At 47.3% G+C, this 15,400-nt stretch overlaps 7 protein-coding genes across 7 annotated transcripts; 5 read left to right on the top strand and 2 right to left on the bottom strand.

Moving 5' to 3' along the window:
* Window positions 1-124: 124 nt before the first annotated feature.
* LY89DRAFT_718060 (uncharacterized protein) lies at window positions 125-1,917 on the top strand (the record flags this gene model as incomplete). The annotated part of the gene is made up of 4 exons (XM_018218388.1): window positions 125-143; window positions 206-568; window positions 792-946; window positions 1,000-1,917. The coding sequence occupies 4 exons, from the start codon at window positions 125-127 to the stop codon at window positions 1,915-1,917; spliced, it is 1,455 nt and encodes a 484-aa protein (XP_018071698.1).
* A 127-nt stretch (window positions 1,918-2,044) lies between these two features.
* LY89DRAFT_733196 (duf1857 domain-containing protein) lies at window positions 2,045-2,602 on the bottom strand (the record flags this gene model as incomplete). The annotated part of the gene is made up of 2 exons (XM_018219773.1): window positions 2,045-2,113; window positions 2,177-2,602. 2 exons carry the CDS (start codon window positions 2,600-2,602, stop codon window positions 2,045-2,047), a joined length of 495 nt encoding a protein of 164 aa, XP_018071697.1.
* A 1,612-nt stretch (window positions 2,603-4,214) lies between these two features.
* On the top strand, window positions 4,215-5,359 carry LY89DRAFT_684411 (uncharacterized protein). Its single transcript, XM_018214873.1, has one exon. The coding sequence runs from the start codon at window positions 4,307-4,309 to the stop codon at window positions 5,204-5,206; it is 900 nt and encodes a 299-aa protein (XP_018071696.1). The 5' UTR covers window positions 4,215-4,306; the 3' UTR covers window positions 5,207-5,359.
* Window positions 5,360-6,054: 695 nt separating this feature from the next.
* LY89DRAFT_584825 (uncharacterized protein) lies at window positions 6,055-6,412 on the top strand (the record flags this gene model as incomplete). The annotated part of the gene is made up of 2 exons (XM_018209291.1): window positions 6,055-6,300; window positions 6,353-6,412. Coding segments are annotated over 2 exons (306 nt in total), but the record flags the coding sequence as incomplete, so codon positions are not given.
* Window positions 6,413-7,481: 1,069 nt separating this feature from the next.
* On the bottom strand, window positions 7,482-9,337 carry LY89DRAFT_615370 (MFS general substrate transporter). The gene is made up of 5 exons (XM_018210725.1): window positions 9,158-9,337; window positions 9,072-9,109; window positions 8,793-9,027; window positions 8,252-8,745; window positions 7,482-8,203 (listed from the first exon to the last, which is right to left on the bottom strand). Exons 1-5 carry the CDS (start codon window positions 9,263-9,265, stop codon window positions 7,576-7,578), a joined length of 1,503 nt encoding a protein of 500 aa, XP_018071694.1. The 5' UTR covers window positions 9,266-9,337; the 3' UTR covers window positions 7,482-7,575.
* Window positions 9,338-11,663: 2,326 nt separating this feature from the next.
* LY89DRAFT_51358 (uncharacterized protein) lies at window positions 11,664-12,832 on the top strand. Its single transcript, XM_018208078.1, has 3 exons — window positions 11,664-12,014; window positions 12,063-12,470; window positions 12,520-12,832. The coding sequence occupies exons 1-3, from the start codon at window positions 11,744-11,746 to the stop codon at window positions 12,744-12,746; spliced, it is 906 nt and encodes a 301-aa protein (XP_018071693.1). The 5' UTR covers window positions 11,664-11,743; the 3' UTR covers window positions 12,747-12,832.
* Window positions 12,833-13,333: 501 nt separating this feature from the next.
* On the top strand, window positions 13,334-14,601 carry LY89DRAFT_733191 (uncharacterized protein; the record flags this gene model as incomplete). The annotated part of the gene is made up of 2 exons (XM_018219772.1): window positions 13,334-13,796; window positions 13,844-14,601. 2 exons carry the CDS (start codon window positions 13,334-13,336, stop codon window positions 14,599-14,601), a joined length of 1,221 nt encoding a protein of 406 aa, XP_018071692.1.
* Between the last annotated feature and the right edge of the window lie 799 nt (window positions 14,602-15,400).

The following is a 15,400-nucleotide window of genomic DNA, read 5'->3' as shown; positions in this document are numbered from 1 at the left end:
ACAGCCGAAGAGTGCAGATGAAAATTTGAATTCGTTTAGAGAACATATATGCTTCAAATACTCTAATAGGCACTTGTTCAATGTCCTATCTGTTTCACATCAAATCAGCTCAGTCAACACAGCAATGTCAATAAAGGAAGGTGGTAAGTTCATTTGGGACATTTCAATTATGCCCACATATCACGCTTTGACTAATTGACCGCAGTAACAGAAATGGGCGAAGTCTCATGCCAGTGGAACTTTGTTAATGTTATTAGCCATCCGAGAGAGCTCAAACAAGCAGCAAATATCTCTACCATTCGGCGCACAGCTATGCGAGCTATTCACCGGATCAAAAGACAAAATGAAGCCAATCAAACGCTGGCACAAACAAAAGTAGCCGCTGCATCACGCTTGGATCCAGAAAAGGATGATGCAGAGTCACAGCATGATAGCACCTTACTTTCGAGTCCACAGGAAGAACCGAACCCGTCTCGCGCCATGCTTGTTGTCCCCACTCGCGTTGATGTGGGATTATGTTACCCTGCGCATGTGGAATATCCCAACCAAGAATATTTGTTAAATCACTGTAAGTCCGAAGTTATACTCGTTGCTATCTAAATTTGTGTTCTTTTTCATTGCATTCTCTACAATTGATTCCGAAACAAGAGGCTTATCAATTTAAGGGACCTCTGTCATGGCGTCTCTTTTACTTCCCGTTTGTACGAATCAGGATCCCATGAGTAGCGTCTGGGTCCACCACGCTTTCGGAGATCCTTTATTCATGTGTACAATCCTTCTACATGCTGCAGTACATCTCGATATGATCTACAAAAGGCAACCTAGTAGATTGACCCTTCAGTTTGGAATTGAGGCCGCAAGACTAATGAGCTTACGATTGGATTCGAGAGACTTACATCTCAAAGATACGACTATTGCTGCTGTTGTCATGATGCTGGCAAACCAGGTATGTTTGCTTCTACCATTATCATTGGGTTAGGTACTAGAGTGATGTTTTAGATATTGTCTGGCGATGTCGTGGAAATGGTGATGCATTTGAATGCTTTGGAGAGAATGATCGAAATGAAAGGGGGATTAGACATGTTAGGAATGGACGGAGTTCTGCAAATGTCTCTCAAGTGGTCCTCAACCCTTACTGTTTGTTTAAATAATCTTTCTAACTATATACTCAGGGTCGATGTACCAATTGCCATGTTCCAGGACAACAGACCTCGATCTCTACGGTCAGCGTCAATAATGTGTTTAGAAGATTTAATTACCAGTAATCCATCTGCAACCGTCTTCCCCTCCTCCTTCGATCTACAAAAACTTTCGCAAACGGATATCGCCACGGGGCTATCCCATCTTCGCAAAGAGATCAAAAATCTTACCGAGACGAGGTCCCGCCTCATGGCCCATCCGTTTCATACCTCGACCACCGAAAGCATGAAATTTGCAGCTAGACGAAGGATTATTGAGCAGATGCTTCTTTTAGCTGGTCGAGGGTTTTCTATGATGCATGGACCAGACAAAGATGCACGCCTACGAGAAGCGAGCTGTATTGCGGGCAGTATATATGTTAGGACTGTGCTGCAGGGTTTCCAGGCCAGACCCTCTGTCGGACAGAAAAATCTGACCAGGCGACTAATGACTTGTGTGGAGCGCTTCGAACTAGAAGATCGGGGTAAGACTGGTGCGGAATCAACTTCTATTGCTGCGCTTTTCTGGGCCCTAAATGTTGGTGGCACAGTGAGTTTAGACCTAGAGGAAAGGACATGGTTCATCTTGCATTTGAGCAGGGTAGTTAAACAACTTGGATTGCGTAGCTGGGGGCAGGGCTTATCAATCCTGAACTGCTTCCTTTGGGAGGAGAAACTGGAGACTGAGGCTTGGAAAAGCATCTCCGCTGATGTACAAGAATTCATTGTAAAGGGTTAAGTCACCAATGAGTTCGTCTCCATTCGCCCTGTCAGGCAAGCTCTACTCGACGCATAAACCTGGTTTCCCTTGTCCCTTCATTTTCGAATTCCATCTCCCTCGATTCCCCAAGGTAGCAACTACCTGGTCAAAGTTGGCCTTTCTCCACCAAGTTTCTGATGGTTTGAAGAGTCGAGTATACCGCGGCAGCAGCTATCTGAAGTTGATTAGGTTAGAATCGAATTCCTTACTTGCGGTATGCGTCAGTCTGGCCACCTACCGTTTTATGTTGATCCTCGGCCTCCTTGGCTTCGTCACTACCTTGGACGAGTTGGGGATGCTCCCATGCGAATATAAAGGTCAGAAACAGCTCATTGTCGCCGGTTGAGCCTTTGCCCATGCTGATGATGTTTGTCGCCGTGCTACCGTCTTCCATGTCGTAGTCCAACCGGCACGGTGGGCTCAAAGTGCACACCTCACGGATCGTACGGGCGTGGGCCACGGCACTATCGGCCTTGAAGATGACGGTGGCAGTGATCACATTGTCCTTCTCCGAGTGGATCTCGCAGGTCTCGACGACAGGCACAAACTCCTGTGGTACACGTGCTTTCCGCTCAAGTCCAGCCCAGACCTGAGCATGGCTAAGGATCGATTGGGCACCAGGAGGATTGACAATCGTCGTGTAGGCAAGGTGTATTACCACCATGGCGTTAAATACCTAGGTAGGTATCCGCTTCCTCGCTTGCGTTGCGTTATGTCCGGGGCTGAGACTCTTTAGCGTCCAGTATTGTGAAGAACCCGGTTCAATGATGTCTTGTTATGAACCCTGATACGTATAATACTTTGTCCAGTATTGCGTTCTCTGGGATCCCTTTTGTAGATATCGCCGGACTTGACGCCTTTACCAGAAGTTGTTCTCGTTTGCGATGTCTCAGCCCCCGGTGTACGACACTATTCGGACCTCCGGTGCTACATCCTCGCATCCTCGCATCCTCAGTGCTCAGGATGCTCAGTCACTTGCCTGCTCTCGTCTCTGGTAACCAATCATAATTTACTTTCTATCCGGATCTTCCATACGAAAGTTGTCAACTCCACACGATCTTTTTCACCGGAACCAACTCGGCTCCTACGGAGTCCAAACAACCCCCCTCTCAGCGCGCATTAAAGTCTAGTGAAATTGATGTGCTAACGTTAAGGCGCTGAATTTTGCCCTGCCCTATTCCCAACGCCAGCGCCTTAGGCCCTTAGTGGCCCTTAGTGGCCCTCACTCTACAACGAAACCACCTTATGGTTGAGAAAACTTAATCTGAAACTAATTTTAGATTTTGAGTACTACAATTACGACTACCTCAGTTTAAAATAATACACCTCGAAGTAATTGCGTCTAAAGTAGGATGTCTTAAGATAATACAAGATTATGTATATACTATATTTTTACTTTAAGGCAAAGGTAGTCCAAATTGTACTACTACAACTCACGCTAGCTGATTTCTTTTAAAGTACAAAAATTCAGCTATGATAATGAAGATCTTAACTAAGCGTTACTTGAGAAAATGAGCTCACATGTTCAATTTATAGAGCAATTTTTTTTTCTTTATCCGTCGCTGTGGCTTTGATGGTTATTCCTTTGAACGGACACCGTCGTGACACCTTGATAGGTGGCTTTGTTGTAGGCAACTAGGATTTGCATAATCCCAAATGTAAATAACATGGAAATTGTAGCCGATTCGAAAGGGACCAGAAGAGAACCTCCTGAGCAAAATCTGGATAGGACCCAGGGTTTTGCTCAAGCTAGAGCAGCGACTGCTTAGGTTCAAAGATGGAAATGGAATTTGGTGGGCAGAATTGTCGTCTGAGAATATAATGGTAACCTTTGGGTTCTGGAATGGGTCGATGGTCGGTCAATCAAGATGATAAGGAGCGGAAGACTTGTTTCTTTATGTAATGCACAGATCAGTCTCTGACTGCGTGACGTTTCTCAGTCTAACAATACAATGAGTTTTTGAGAGTCTTTTGAATCAATCTTCTGTTCGAAAATGTCTAGCTGAATAGTAAAAAGCCTCCAGAAAATGGGATCATAAAGCACGTTCTATGACACGACCAACCAAAAATTGATGTTGGGTTGAATTCCTATGTTTGAATTAATTCAATTCTAAGACGAACTCATTTGTTGTGAGATTAGGAAGAAGTGACAATCCCACCGAAGGGAAGGAGGAGTTGGCACAGCCACAGTGGCGGATGGCGCTACTTAAGCGAAACAAGTCCCACTTACCCCTTGTTTTACGTCTCAGCATCTTCGACCTTCATTGACTTGGCATCTTCCATCGACCCCGTCTCTTCATCGAGATCAAATTCAACAGATAATTTCCTCTTGCCCGACCAAAGCCAGCCAAATGCACCTGTTTTATTCATGTCTCTACTCATGCGCATGTACGGGCCCCGCATGTCTTCCTGGATGAGACTCTGCTTTCTCCTCGGTGCTGCGTTGGCATCGGCTCAGCGAGCATCTCTCGAACAGAATACCTACAGATTTCCAAATGCAGAGGTTCTGGCAACACAACAGAAATTTGTAAAGTACGGTCATCCATTGCGAGTGGTAGTGAACGACGCCGAGAAGCAAGCCATAAAATACGTCTTTCTCGACTCCAACAAGCTACAAGGAGGCTACTCTACAAACTCCGAGGAAATATCAATCGACTTACCAAGTCTTCCGCCGGGCGATTGGAACGAAGCCCACATTTATTTGGACGGACGTACCGGAGCATACACGATCAGCAATACGACTCTAACAAATCACTTGGAGATGAAAGGTTGGTACCCTCGAAGGATCGAGTACCTTGATTTTGTCAATGTTGAGACGCTTCAGCAGGATAGGTTGCAAGTCGTTACGCACCCCAACTTCGAAGCACCTGTCCTGATCAAGATTGCGAGTTTCCCATGGGAGATGCCGTCTCTCGAGCAAGAGGCTATTGTGTACCAGCTCCTTTACGGCTCGGGAGCCACGCCTGAATTTCTCGGTCACGTCACGGAAAGCGGTCGAATCATCGGCTTCATCACGGAGTATATAGAAGAGATACCATCGATAAGGGACAGAAACGTGCATGGTTGCATCGCCGCTCTTCGGAAACTGCACCATAGAGGCATTGCTCACGGGGACGCTCATGATGGAAACTGTTTGATACGCAAAGATGGGTCAGCCGTTATTATTGATTTCGAGTTATCACTGGAGACCTCGTCGCACCAAGAATTCGAGAGGGACTTGGACATAATGGGTCGATGCCTTATTGAGGCAGTTTCCGAGCGTTCGTGATGATGCTCACACCCGAAAGAGTGGTATGATGATGCCATAGGGTGGGCCTACTGTAGAACAGAGTTTTAAGTTTGTCACAGAGTTTCCGATCATAGAATCATGGGCCACATAGTATACAATGGTACTTATGAGATGTTGGAACAAAAAGGCACGTGCAGAGGTATGCGACACGGGGATTGCTGCACAGCTTCAAAGCGCCATCCCACCGGCACGCACTACCGACGGCTCCAGAATTTTCAGTTCGCACATCTTCATCCGGTACTCCAGGAAATGATGTACTTCATCTGAAGAATGTATCAGATCCTGGCGTTCCAGGGTTGTCTAAGCGACTTTGCCGTTCGGATCAGACGAAACGCGGCCGATCAAACTCCAGCAGTCAGAAATGGTGGACTTTGACAGCTGCAACACATTAGCCGCGGGAGAATTGGAATCGCTCCACGTTTTCGATCTTCGTCTTTTGGTCTCGCGCCACCTTGTTTGTCAATGCCGCTATGGTCTGTAACTATGATTTCCTGGCGTCTAACAATGGCTGATAAGATACCGAGATTCAGGAGTGGGGATCATCAAGATAATCAAGTCTCGTTGAGACGAACGTAGCGCTTGGGAAAGATATAAAGGAAAGCCAGTCCGAGTTGTTGAAAGGTTATCCATCAATCCATCAATCACTCTCTTTTACATTCATCTGCGTCTGTGACAGCATACGACCCGGCGTCGTTCATTACATTTTATTAATATCATTCGTTTTAAAGTCTTTCACTTCAAATCAACTTAACCGCAAACATGGTTCGCATCACTTTCGCTGCTGCTTTGGCTTGTAAGTTCCTTTCAATGGGCACAGGATTAGGCTCATACTAACCTCCTGTTCGGTAGTCGCCGTCTCCGTCATGGCTCTCGCCCCCAACAATGCCGGTGCCAAGGATGTCGGTAACGGTCAAGGCCAACAGTTCACCACTGGAGGATGTGTCGCCGATGCCGACTGCAGAAGCACCTGTTGTGCTGAGATCAGTGGTAGCGGCTTGGGCATATGCTCCGCCGTTGGAGCAGCCACTCAGAATGGCAAGGAAGGATGCGGCTTCGCTGACCCCAACGCTGCTGTAAGTAGTGTCTTAGTCTCGGTGCTTGTCAATGTAACTAATAACATTCCAGGCTACCATCGCGGCGGCCCAGGCTCAAGTCGCCAAGCAAGGTTTCAAGTTCAGGGCATAAGCAAAGAACTTATAGAATAGTTCGAGTTAACCCTTAGGGTTAGAGGCAGGGTGGGAGTTTAGCATACCGTCGATATTATAAAGAGAATAATTTGAAACTGTCAGCTTTCATTCAATCTTCACTTGGAACCCTTTGTGAGATCAATTTGTCAGAGTCATACATGAAGATACCCCAAAAGTTCATTGACGATTGTGAGTGCAGAACGTGAGATCACTGTCGCCGCCACAATATCTCTTCCTTCCATCCTAGGACGCGGAGCATTTGGGGACATTGGATGAGACTGGTAAATGTAGCACCTTGTCTTGATAGAAGTGGACTCCTGTAACTAGCGATGCTACTTGGAATTAGAAACTTGAAGCCATGGCCCAGGACTGTTGTCCATCACGTGTCCCCCTTTGACCTACGCGAGGATAAACGAGAAGACATTCGGATAATTTCATGTCTTGTATATGCATCTAAGTCGATTGAGCGACTCTTTTCAGAAGCGGAAAACATATTGAGTTCACAAGCACCAAAGGCGATCATCATGTACTTATGATATCTTCAAAAGGCTTAGGTTTGTTTCTTCCATCGCACTTCCTGAGGATCTCAAAGGACACCACCATGTACTTAATTGACGGAAGGGTACTATGTCAAGAAGCTCGATTTCGATTGGATCTTTCTCAACACAGAGGTCTTCATGAAGGGGGGCTACATCCATGGATCATGGACCTACAACTCCAGGGAGGAGTTTCTAGTTCTCGAGCGATACGATGATTACAGATTAAGCTACGACTTACCGAAAGCTGGAAAGAAAGTCAATATGCCAAAGCCTTACGGTATGGGCCACGAATGGTATATCGAAGCATGGAATGTCGTGGAGGATGGGAAGGGTGTTGAGAATTGGGAGTACTTCAGGTGGTATTGGGAGCATTACACATTTGTTCAGGAGAACATGGAGGCTTTGTATGACTATCTGTGGCCAATAGCGTGGTCTGAGGGCCTTCAAGGATTAGGACTTTGAGAATGCTATCATGGCTGTAATCGGTGATTGTCACACAGTCGAGAGTAGCATGAATACTTAACAATTGTTCCCTACACGACCGATCATCTTGGCAGCAAACACCAAAACCCTTGAAGGACATCTTCCTCGTCTCCAGCATCAAAGTAAAATATTACCTCGCTCATGCAATATTCTCCTCCACCTTTCCTTCCCTAAAACCTTGACTCGATTGATGCCCCTTGTCCATACTCGCATCCTTGATCACCAAACTAGCTAACAAACCCGCCCCCGCAATCCCAGTTGTAACATGCCAGACAGTCCTCAGTGCATCCGAATAGATATACCTATACACCTCCACCACAACCTTAGGAAACATTTCAATGATCCCATACGCTCCTGTTGCCTGCGCACCCGAAATCACAAAGTCTTCTGTCAACGACCCTTGTGTTACCGCTCGAGCCACAAATCTATCGAATTCGTTTTGGAAAACGGTCCCGCCAATTGCAACGCCAAAGGCCTGACCAGTGCTTCGGAAGAAAGTGATCATTGATGTAGCTATACCGAGGTCCTCTTTGTTCGACATGTGTGATTGGACTGCAAAGAGGGGAACTTGGAAGAGGAAGCCTCCACCAATTCCTGCTATGACACGTAGACCGTAGAGGATGCCTGAGCCCGAGTTTGGCTTCATGAGGGCGTTGAGACCTGTGCCGAGAGTTATAAGGATCCAGGCTATCCAGGTGAGCTTTTGGAAATGGAGGGTCTTAGATACCCATATACCCGCGAATACGGCTGAGAGCGCGACTGGAGCACTGCAAAGCAATCAGTAATAAATATGTAGAGGGAATATAGGTTCTGACCTTCCTGGGAGCGTTTCGGCTGAAGATTTGAACAAAGCATCTCCACGAGCACCGAGGAAGAATATAATAAGATAGTACGTGAAGGACCATAGTACCAAGCCATGAACAAAAGCGCCGAAGTAGGAAGCACTCGCAGATCTGTTTGAGAAGATCCTCATTGGAACCATTGGAGCTGCAACCACTCTCCACTCCACAACGACGAAGATGCCTAGGCCAATAATACCAAGAACTAGAGGTGCGAGGACACTCGCTGACTTCCAAGGATGCGCTGTGCCTCCAGTAGTCAACCCATATAACAGCAAAGTAGTTGCTGCGATGAAGATGCTCATACCAAGGTAGTCGATCCTCGCTAATTTGGAGCGGAGAGAGGATATTTCTTGGTGGAGATGTAGCGCGAAGACAAGGCCTATGATGCCCAGGACACAAACTGGGATGTTGATCCAAAATATCCATCGCCAAGACGAGAATTCGCCAATTGCCCCTCCAACTGGTACCTAGTATTCTCAATCAGCAACCGAACAACAAAGGAGGACTTACTGACCCCAATATTCGTCCCAAAGGCCCAAGCAAACGCGATGAATGACGCGAACTTGGGTCGCTCTCTCAAGGTGGTCATATCGCTGATGATGACTCCTGCCAGTGTAAGAATGCCACCTCCACCCAAACCCTGTGCGGCTCGGGCCCCAATCAACCATGCCATATTCTGAGCGCAGCCGCAAAGGATGCTACCCAGTAGGAACAAGCACGTAGCAAATATGATAACAGATTTCCGACCACTGCTGGATTCAGTGATTGTACGATCATTTGGCTAGGGACTCACAAGATGTCTGAGAAGGTGCCATACACAGGAACAACGATCTTTCTTGTTTAGCTTGAATTTCACTACGAGGAGCAGGTGGTACGTACAGTCTGGGCCAGTAAATAAGATGTCCCAACCCAAAATATCTCTAGGCTGCCTCCTTTCAGTGAGATAGCGATGGCTGGTAAACAAGCTGCGACAATGACTGAATCCATTGCTACGACACTAGAGACGAGACATAGAACAAACACCGTGACTTTGAATTTGATCGATTTCTTTGAAGTTTCATTTGCCCCCTCGTGAACTTGCTCGTGAGTGTTCGCGCAAGTTTTTTGATTTGGATCTGCAATGTGTTCTTTCTCTTCGACTGCAGGAGAAGCGCTCTCTCCTGACTCTGTGTCCATGCCGAACAACAAACAAAGGAGTCAAAAGCTTCAGGTGAAGAACTAATATCCGTACTCTGCAAAGACTGTCACAAATCTTATACCGTATAACTCAGAAGAAAGGGCAATGGACGAGACTTGAAATACTTTGCTTTCTCTTCACCAACCGAAGCAAATCTTAGTGTATCCTCGAGCAGTATCATATACGGGAGCGAATTATGGTCCAGACTTAATTCTAGGTCAGTGTTTTCTTACAAGTATCAGTAATCGCCCCGTTTCGATCACATAGTCGATAGTCGGTGCAATGTTGTTGCCCAGCGGGGTGTTGAGTAATCTAGCTGTTGTGCAACAAAGATTCTGAAGTCCTGTGAGACACATTGCTGCGGCCGATTTAGTCAAAGTATGCCTACCCGATATAATCGAGAGAATATGCCAGAATGGCGCACGATGAACCGTGAATGAGGTCATTCAAGAAATTCTCTTCGTAGAAGGTGGTGGAGAGGGCCAATAAGGAGAGTAAAAGAATATGGAAATACACGGCAACAACACATTAACCCAATCCAAACTTACATGACTGCTATTTAGTCAATGAATCGAAGCATAACAGCCGACAGTACTTCAAAGTCCCCCAGGACTGCTCCATATCCATGGAAAACGGAGTGAGTAAATCACATAAAATGGTATCCTGTGTCTGTGCAATCTTGAGTGTTTGACTCGAATATCCTAGCCTTCAGATCCTTTTGCTAGATCTAATCAGCCTGAACAAGAGCCATGAGGTCTTCTTCACTTGAGGATTTCTGCTCATTTTCGGCCTTCTTGGTACAGTTGTAGAGAACCATTGTTAGAATATGGACTGGCAGCTTAACGTGAAATAGAAAGTAGATATAAGCTGGTGCTAATTTATAAAAACACCAAGGCATGTTCAATGGCGAACGGAGATATAGAGCCTTGCTTGACCTATCGAATCTGCTTGAGCATTGCCTGCACAGCCATGCCCCGCCCTGAAAGGATGGTTTCTAGCTGAGCTGTTTCATTCTGCACTTTGGCATCGACAAGCTCGTGGATAGAAAGAATCGAAGTATCCGAAGTCATGAGAATGGGATCCTGCCTCTCTCGGAATCGTCGGGATTTTGGTGTTGTAGTTGTACAGTACAGTAACAGTGCCTTGACTGTAAGACGGTATATGCCGAGGCCGAGTCCGGCTGGTGTGTTTCAAACCTTCAAGCTTCCACTTCTTCACACCAAATCCAACTCTTCCATCAATGCGACGAACAAGCAAGAATGTACTCCACTTGAAGCAAACGAAAGAAAGTCAATCGGCAATTTCCCGCAGATTCATCTCCCAATAACCCCTCGACCTACCTCTTGAAGACTCGTCCAGACACAAGTTGTTGCTTGAACTCCCTTCGAGCTTCGGAATTGCGATCATGAAAAGAGGACCCGTTGAGACGACACCGCCGCATGGATGATGTCTTCTTCGAGGATTTAAGCAGCGCCTGCGGTCACTCTTACAAACCGTACTCGGAGATAAGAGCATAGGAGCGAGTGTTGCAGCATAGACAACGAAGCTGCCATTCAGTGTCTCAACGCGAACGCGGCGGGGAAAACTCAGACCAGCTCTAAAGTCCATGGATATGGGGCAGAATGGACCATACGTAGTACACAATCGTCGGAATACCGCAAGGGTTCACAAGTTGATCATGCACTCACTGGACGAAATGGCCGTTAAATGATACGGATGGAACGACCCGAGCCAAAGTGGAGAGATTCTGACAGCGGACGCCAGGCATTTAGTGGGCTAATTTCTCTCAGAGCATCTTGGCAATTACTTCAAGTATGTCTCGTCCAGTGGCAGAGCTATTCTTGAATCCCTAACTCCGTATGAAGTACTTCAAAGTCTATGTTCCCTGTCTCCATGGACCAGTGTTATGGCACTGTCGCGCTTTTTGGGGAAAACTCCACGCGGTAAGGGGCTGAGATGGCCCGGGTCGCTTCCAGTTACTCGCTCCCAGGCGAAGTTTACATACTGTACAGGGCTGAACCCCCTGGTTTCATTTCTTCTAGTGCTCTCACTAGTATCATTGTGTGCCCATTTGCGGGACCAAAAAGCTACGACTGGTTGGCTCGTACTTTTGGTGTACTTTTCTGACGCCGATCTCTAATTCTAAACATGGAAGTTATGAATCCTCACAAGCTTGGCTGATTTTTTAGTACTGCGGCGCAGCTTATTTCCATGCGACTCAAAAGTCTCTACTCCATCGTTTGTGACTTCTTCAGGATTTGTCTGGCAATTTGTTGTCGTCGTACAGTATGATTTCTTCTGGATCTTTTCGAATCGTCTTCGCCTTCCTCATTCTACTGCCTCTTGTTTCTGCGTCTACTTGCTACTGGCCCGACGGTAGCGATGCGGATTCTGCTTATGTAGCATGCAACTCAACTGCGTCGACTTCAGCGTGTTGCTCAGCAAATGATGCGTGCACTACTTTTGGATGGTGTTTGGGAGCTTCTGGGATGACCTACAGAGGAGGATGCACAGATCAAAATTGGAATTCTCCCGCCTGCATGACTTCGTATTGCCAGGGTGAGTGCTTCGACCGAGTATCAAAAGCCAGAATCTGACTTTTAGAAGGCGTAAAGGATGACTATCAATTTCTCATGAATTGCAACTCGGGAAATTACGTCGCGGGTGAAACCCTTCTATGGTGTTGTTCGACCAATTCTGCAGGTTCCTGCTGCAGTAACAACTTCTCACTTCCATTTTCCGTTGAGAATGGTCTCACTGGTCGTGCTTTCATGTCCGACCTTGAACAGTCTGCCGTCACTGTCACTAAGACCGCTTCGGCAGCTACCGGGACTGGAAGCCCTACATCGTCAGTTGCAAGTCAGAGCGCCAGCCAGAGTAGCAGCCAGAATGCCACTTTGAGTGCCAAAAGTAGCAGTTCGGGAGTCTCTACCGGTGCTATTGCTGGGGCGTCCGTTGGTTGTGCTATTGGAGGAGCCCTGTTGGGTGCAGCAATAGCCTCCTTGCTCTTGAGACGTGAGTGTTTCCCATGAAGGCGTTTCACTCAGTACTTATTATCATACAGGCCGGAGATCCTCATCGCCAACCGAACTACCTGCAGAGAACAATGGTGCTTACCCGTACGATGCTCCAAAGAATCCATATCCAGGAACGCCTTCTAGTGCCACTTTCACTCCTGATCAGAATAACTACACACCTGTTACGCAACAATATCATCCTCAGCCGGTAGTGCCAATGCAGGAGGCACCTACTCACGCCCCGAATTATGAGCTCGATGGGCAGCACCACTGAGGTTAAAGGGCAATTCTACTTGTGTTTAAATGACAATCCTCAAAAGCTGCCTGTTTTGATACTGCACCTGCAGGCTGAGTATGGAGTTTGTAGCAGGGATGGACGCCTTGTTTGAACGTTTGGGGGGAAAGCCCATATCTTTACATGTATATACTTGTGGCAGACTGCATTTCAGGAGCTGATCGATATCGGAGGGGTCGACTTGAAGATGCTGAGGAGGCGGATTCGAGATCTAAGCGGGAACAGAGAAGGACAATTCCGGTGTATGAGTCTCTTGTTGCTTAAATTGGTCGATAAGAAAGGAGGCAGGGTTTGATTGTGACCGACTGCAATCGAAGAAGCCAAATCTGCAGGAAAATGTATATTCATCATAGGAATGTTGTTATACTGACGATCACTCTTTGACTCTACCATGGAAGGCTATCTGAATCTAGATCTCGAGTGAAAATTCTCATAGGACATTGTAAGTACAGAAAATGCGGACAAGGGAAGTGTGTTACCTCCAAGCATTTGAGACCACTCAAACTCGCTCAACCTAACGCGACTCTTCGCACCATCAACTTCTCCACGCGCAATCATGCTCCGCCATGCCTCCCACTCTAGAAGATGACCACTTCTCTTCTGGCATCTATAATGGCTACTCCCAAAACCCGACTCCCACCTCCTACAATCCCAATGCCTCGCAGACACAATGGTACGACAACTCTACCCCCGCGATCGATGCGCCAGCTGCTCCACCAAGCACGAAATCAAAAGCCGCTCCGCAAGACAACGAAAAGCTACGCTTGCTCCCAGAATTAAGGGCCATACCATGGAGGAAGGGAAAGCAATGCGCGCCTGAGAAATCAACGCATAGCAGCAGACCGCAGACTCGGGGAGCGTTTTTGTTGGTTACGAGGGGAATTGTTCGTGCTCCATGTACGCACTGCGAGACTGGAGCTGGACGCTTCGCGTTATGTATTTCTCTCAATGATTGGTATCATGGAGCGTGTGCGACGTGTGTTATGGCTACGAGGGGGAACAAATGCAGTCTTAGACAGGATGTCGAAGGTCGGTTCTGGTATTTGAGACGAAAACTGGCGCTGACTTGATGGCAGAGGGTTTCCTACCTTTGGATGGACCGCAGCAACAAGATTCGACACGGTTGGCATCTCCTGATGATGGGAACGGGGAGTACCAAACTTCATCTGCGAAGCGCAAGCAATCGCCAACGAGGGCATATGTTGCAGGATACTCTCAGGACGAAAAAGCAGTTGACGAGCATCAAAGTCCCTCTCAGCCTACGCCGAGTACAAACAACTACCAAGCCTACAATAGCACACTTCCACCCCAATCCACGAATCGATATCCTACAATGGCTCCCCAACAGCCTACAACATATACCCCAACTCCGAACCCTCACCCTGCAACTCAAAGCTTTGTACCAAACGACAAGTCCTCATTACTAGATTACGTCTATCAAAAACAATACCCGCCCAACGGCAAGAAGAGGCATCACATCCTCCATCAAGCCGAACGGGAAGCCTCACAAGGCACCAATAAACCTGCACCCAACAAGCGGGTTAGACTAGGCACTGAGTACGACGAGAGGGCAGAGGCATCTAGTTCCATATCACCAAGCGTACAACTAATCCAGTCTGCGGCAGCTTATAGACCTGGAGGCCATGAGAATGAAGCTACACCACTGATTGACACGCTGTCAAAGAAGAAACAGAGGGAGATATTTGGCATTATTGGCGGATTGCAGAGTGGTATTAGGCTGGTGAGACAGCAGACGGACAGTTTGCAGAAACAGCTGGATCTTTTACAAAGTGCTTTTGGGATCGATTTGGATGAGGATGAGGAGGGGATTTGATGGATTTCTTGTATCAAGAACGGAGAGAATTGTTTTGACGATAAGGACGAGATACCCTTTCCAATGGAGTTTGTAGGATATTGTTACATTGAAGCTGGCGTTTCCTTCATAGCGAGGCTACGAAGTCTGAAACTCGAGTCGAACATGGGACAGAATCTCATGACTTTTCAGAAGTCAGGCTTTCATCTGGACAAATTTCCACCTTCTGGACAAATCACGGTGCTACGAGCTGCGCCAAGGCTTCTGTCGCAATACAGTCTCTGGGCGAAACTGTGTTACAATATCGTACTTTTTCACGTCTGTCTTGCATCATACGACGAGACTTCCTTTTTTATACTCCCAGCTTTCGGACACACGGCATTCCACGTGGGAAACGAAGCAATCCCTCGGTGACGGCACAGCACATGAACCAATGATAAGCAGTGGCAAGTCTACCCTTGCACTCCTGTGGCCTTTCGTCTCGAAACGAAACCTCAATCCTCCCCTCTAATAGGCCAGCCTTGCTCCAGAAAAGGTCTCACCTCACCTCGTCTCCAGCTCAATTGAGCCGCCCCTATCCATCTCCACAGGGCTGCAGCGGTCCCGATTCTCGTACCTCGCATCCATAACGCACGGAAAAGGTGAGTGTGCCTCGACCTTGCAGGTCCTTCCTCCGGTGAGCGAATGAGAGTTATGTTGGTGGCTGCGAGGCTGAGATGGAACAGGGGTTAGGTGCTGAGGTGAGAAGCTGAGGTTGCCCCCACGAGCGGCGGTTGGACAGGAATGTCGGGGTACGAAGTCGTAATGTGACGCCAGAGTC

This window comes from Mollisia scopiformis (genome assembly GCF_001500285.1).
Source record: "Mollisia scopiformis unplaced genomic scaffold LY89scaffold_11, whole genome shotgun sequence".
Taxonomy (NCBI): Eukaryota; Fungi; Ascomycota; class Leotiomycetes; order Helotiales; family Mollisiaceae; genus Mollisia; species Mollisia scopiformis.
Note: the sequence above shows the minus strand (reverse complement) of the source record. Positions and strands in the feature narration are given on the sequence as shown.

Coding starts and splice junctions, on each gene's coding strand:
- LY89DRAFT_684411 (XM_018214873.1), top strand. CDS start 4,307: ATGTCTCTACTCATGCGCATGTACGGGCCCCGCATGTCTTCCTGGATG.
- LY89DRAFT_615370 (XM_018210725.1), bottom strand. CDS start 9,265: ATGGATTCAGTCATTGTCGCAGCTTGTTTACCAGCCATCGCTATCTCA. Junction 9,028..9,071: donor GGCACCTTCTCAGACATCTT/GTGAGTCCCTAG, acceptor TGAATCCAGCAG/TGGTCGGAAATCTGTTATCA. Junction 8,746..8,792: donor CCTTTGGGACGAATATTGGG/GTCAGTAAGTCC, acceptor TGAGAATACTAG/GTACCAGTTGGAGGGGCAAT.
- LY89DRAFT_51358 (XM_018208078.1), top strand. CDS start 11,744: ATGATTTCTTCTGGATCTTTTCGAATCGTCTTCGCCTTCCTCATTCTA. Junction 12,015..12,062: donor CATGACTTCGTATTGCCAGG/GTGAGTGCTTCG, acceptor GACTTTTAGAAG/GCGTAAAGGATGACTATCAA. Junction 12,471..12,519: donor AGCCTCCTTGCTCTTGAGAC/GTGAGTGTTTCC, acceptor ATTATCATACAG/GCCGGAGATCCTCATCGCCA.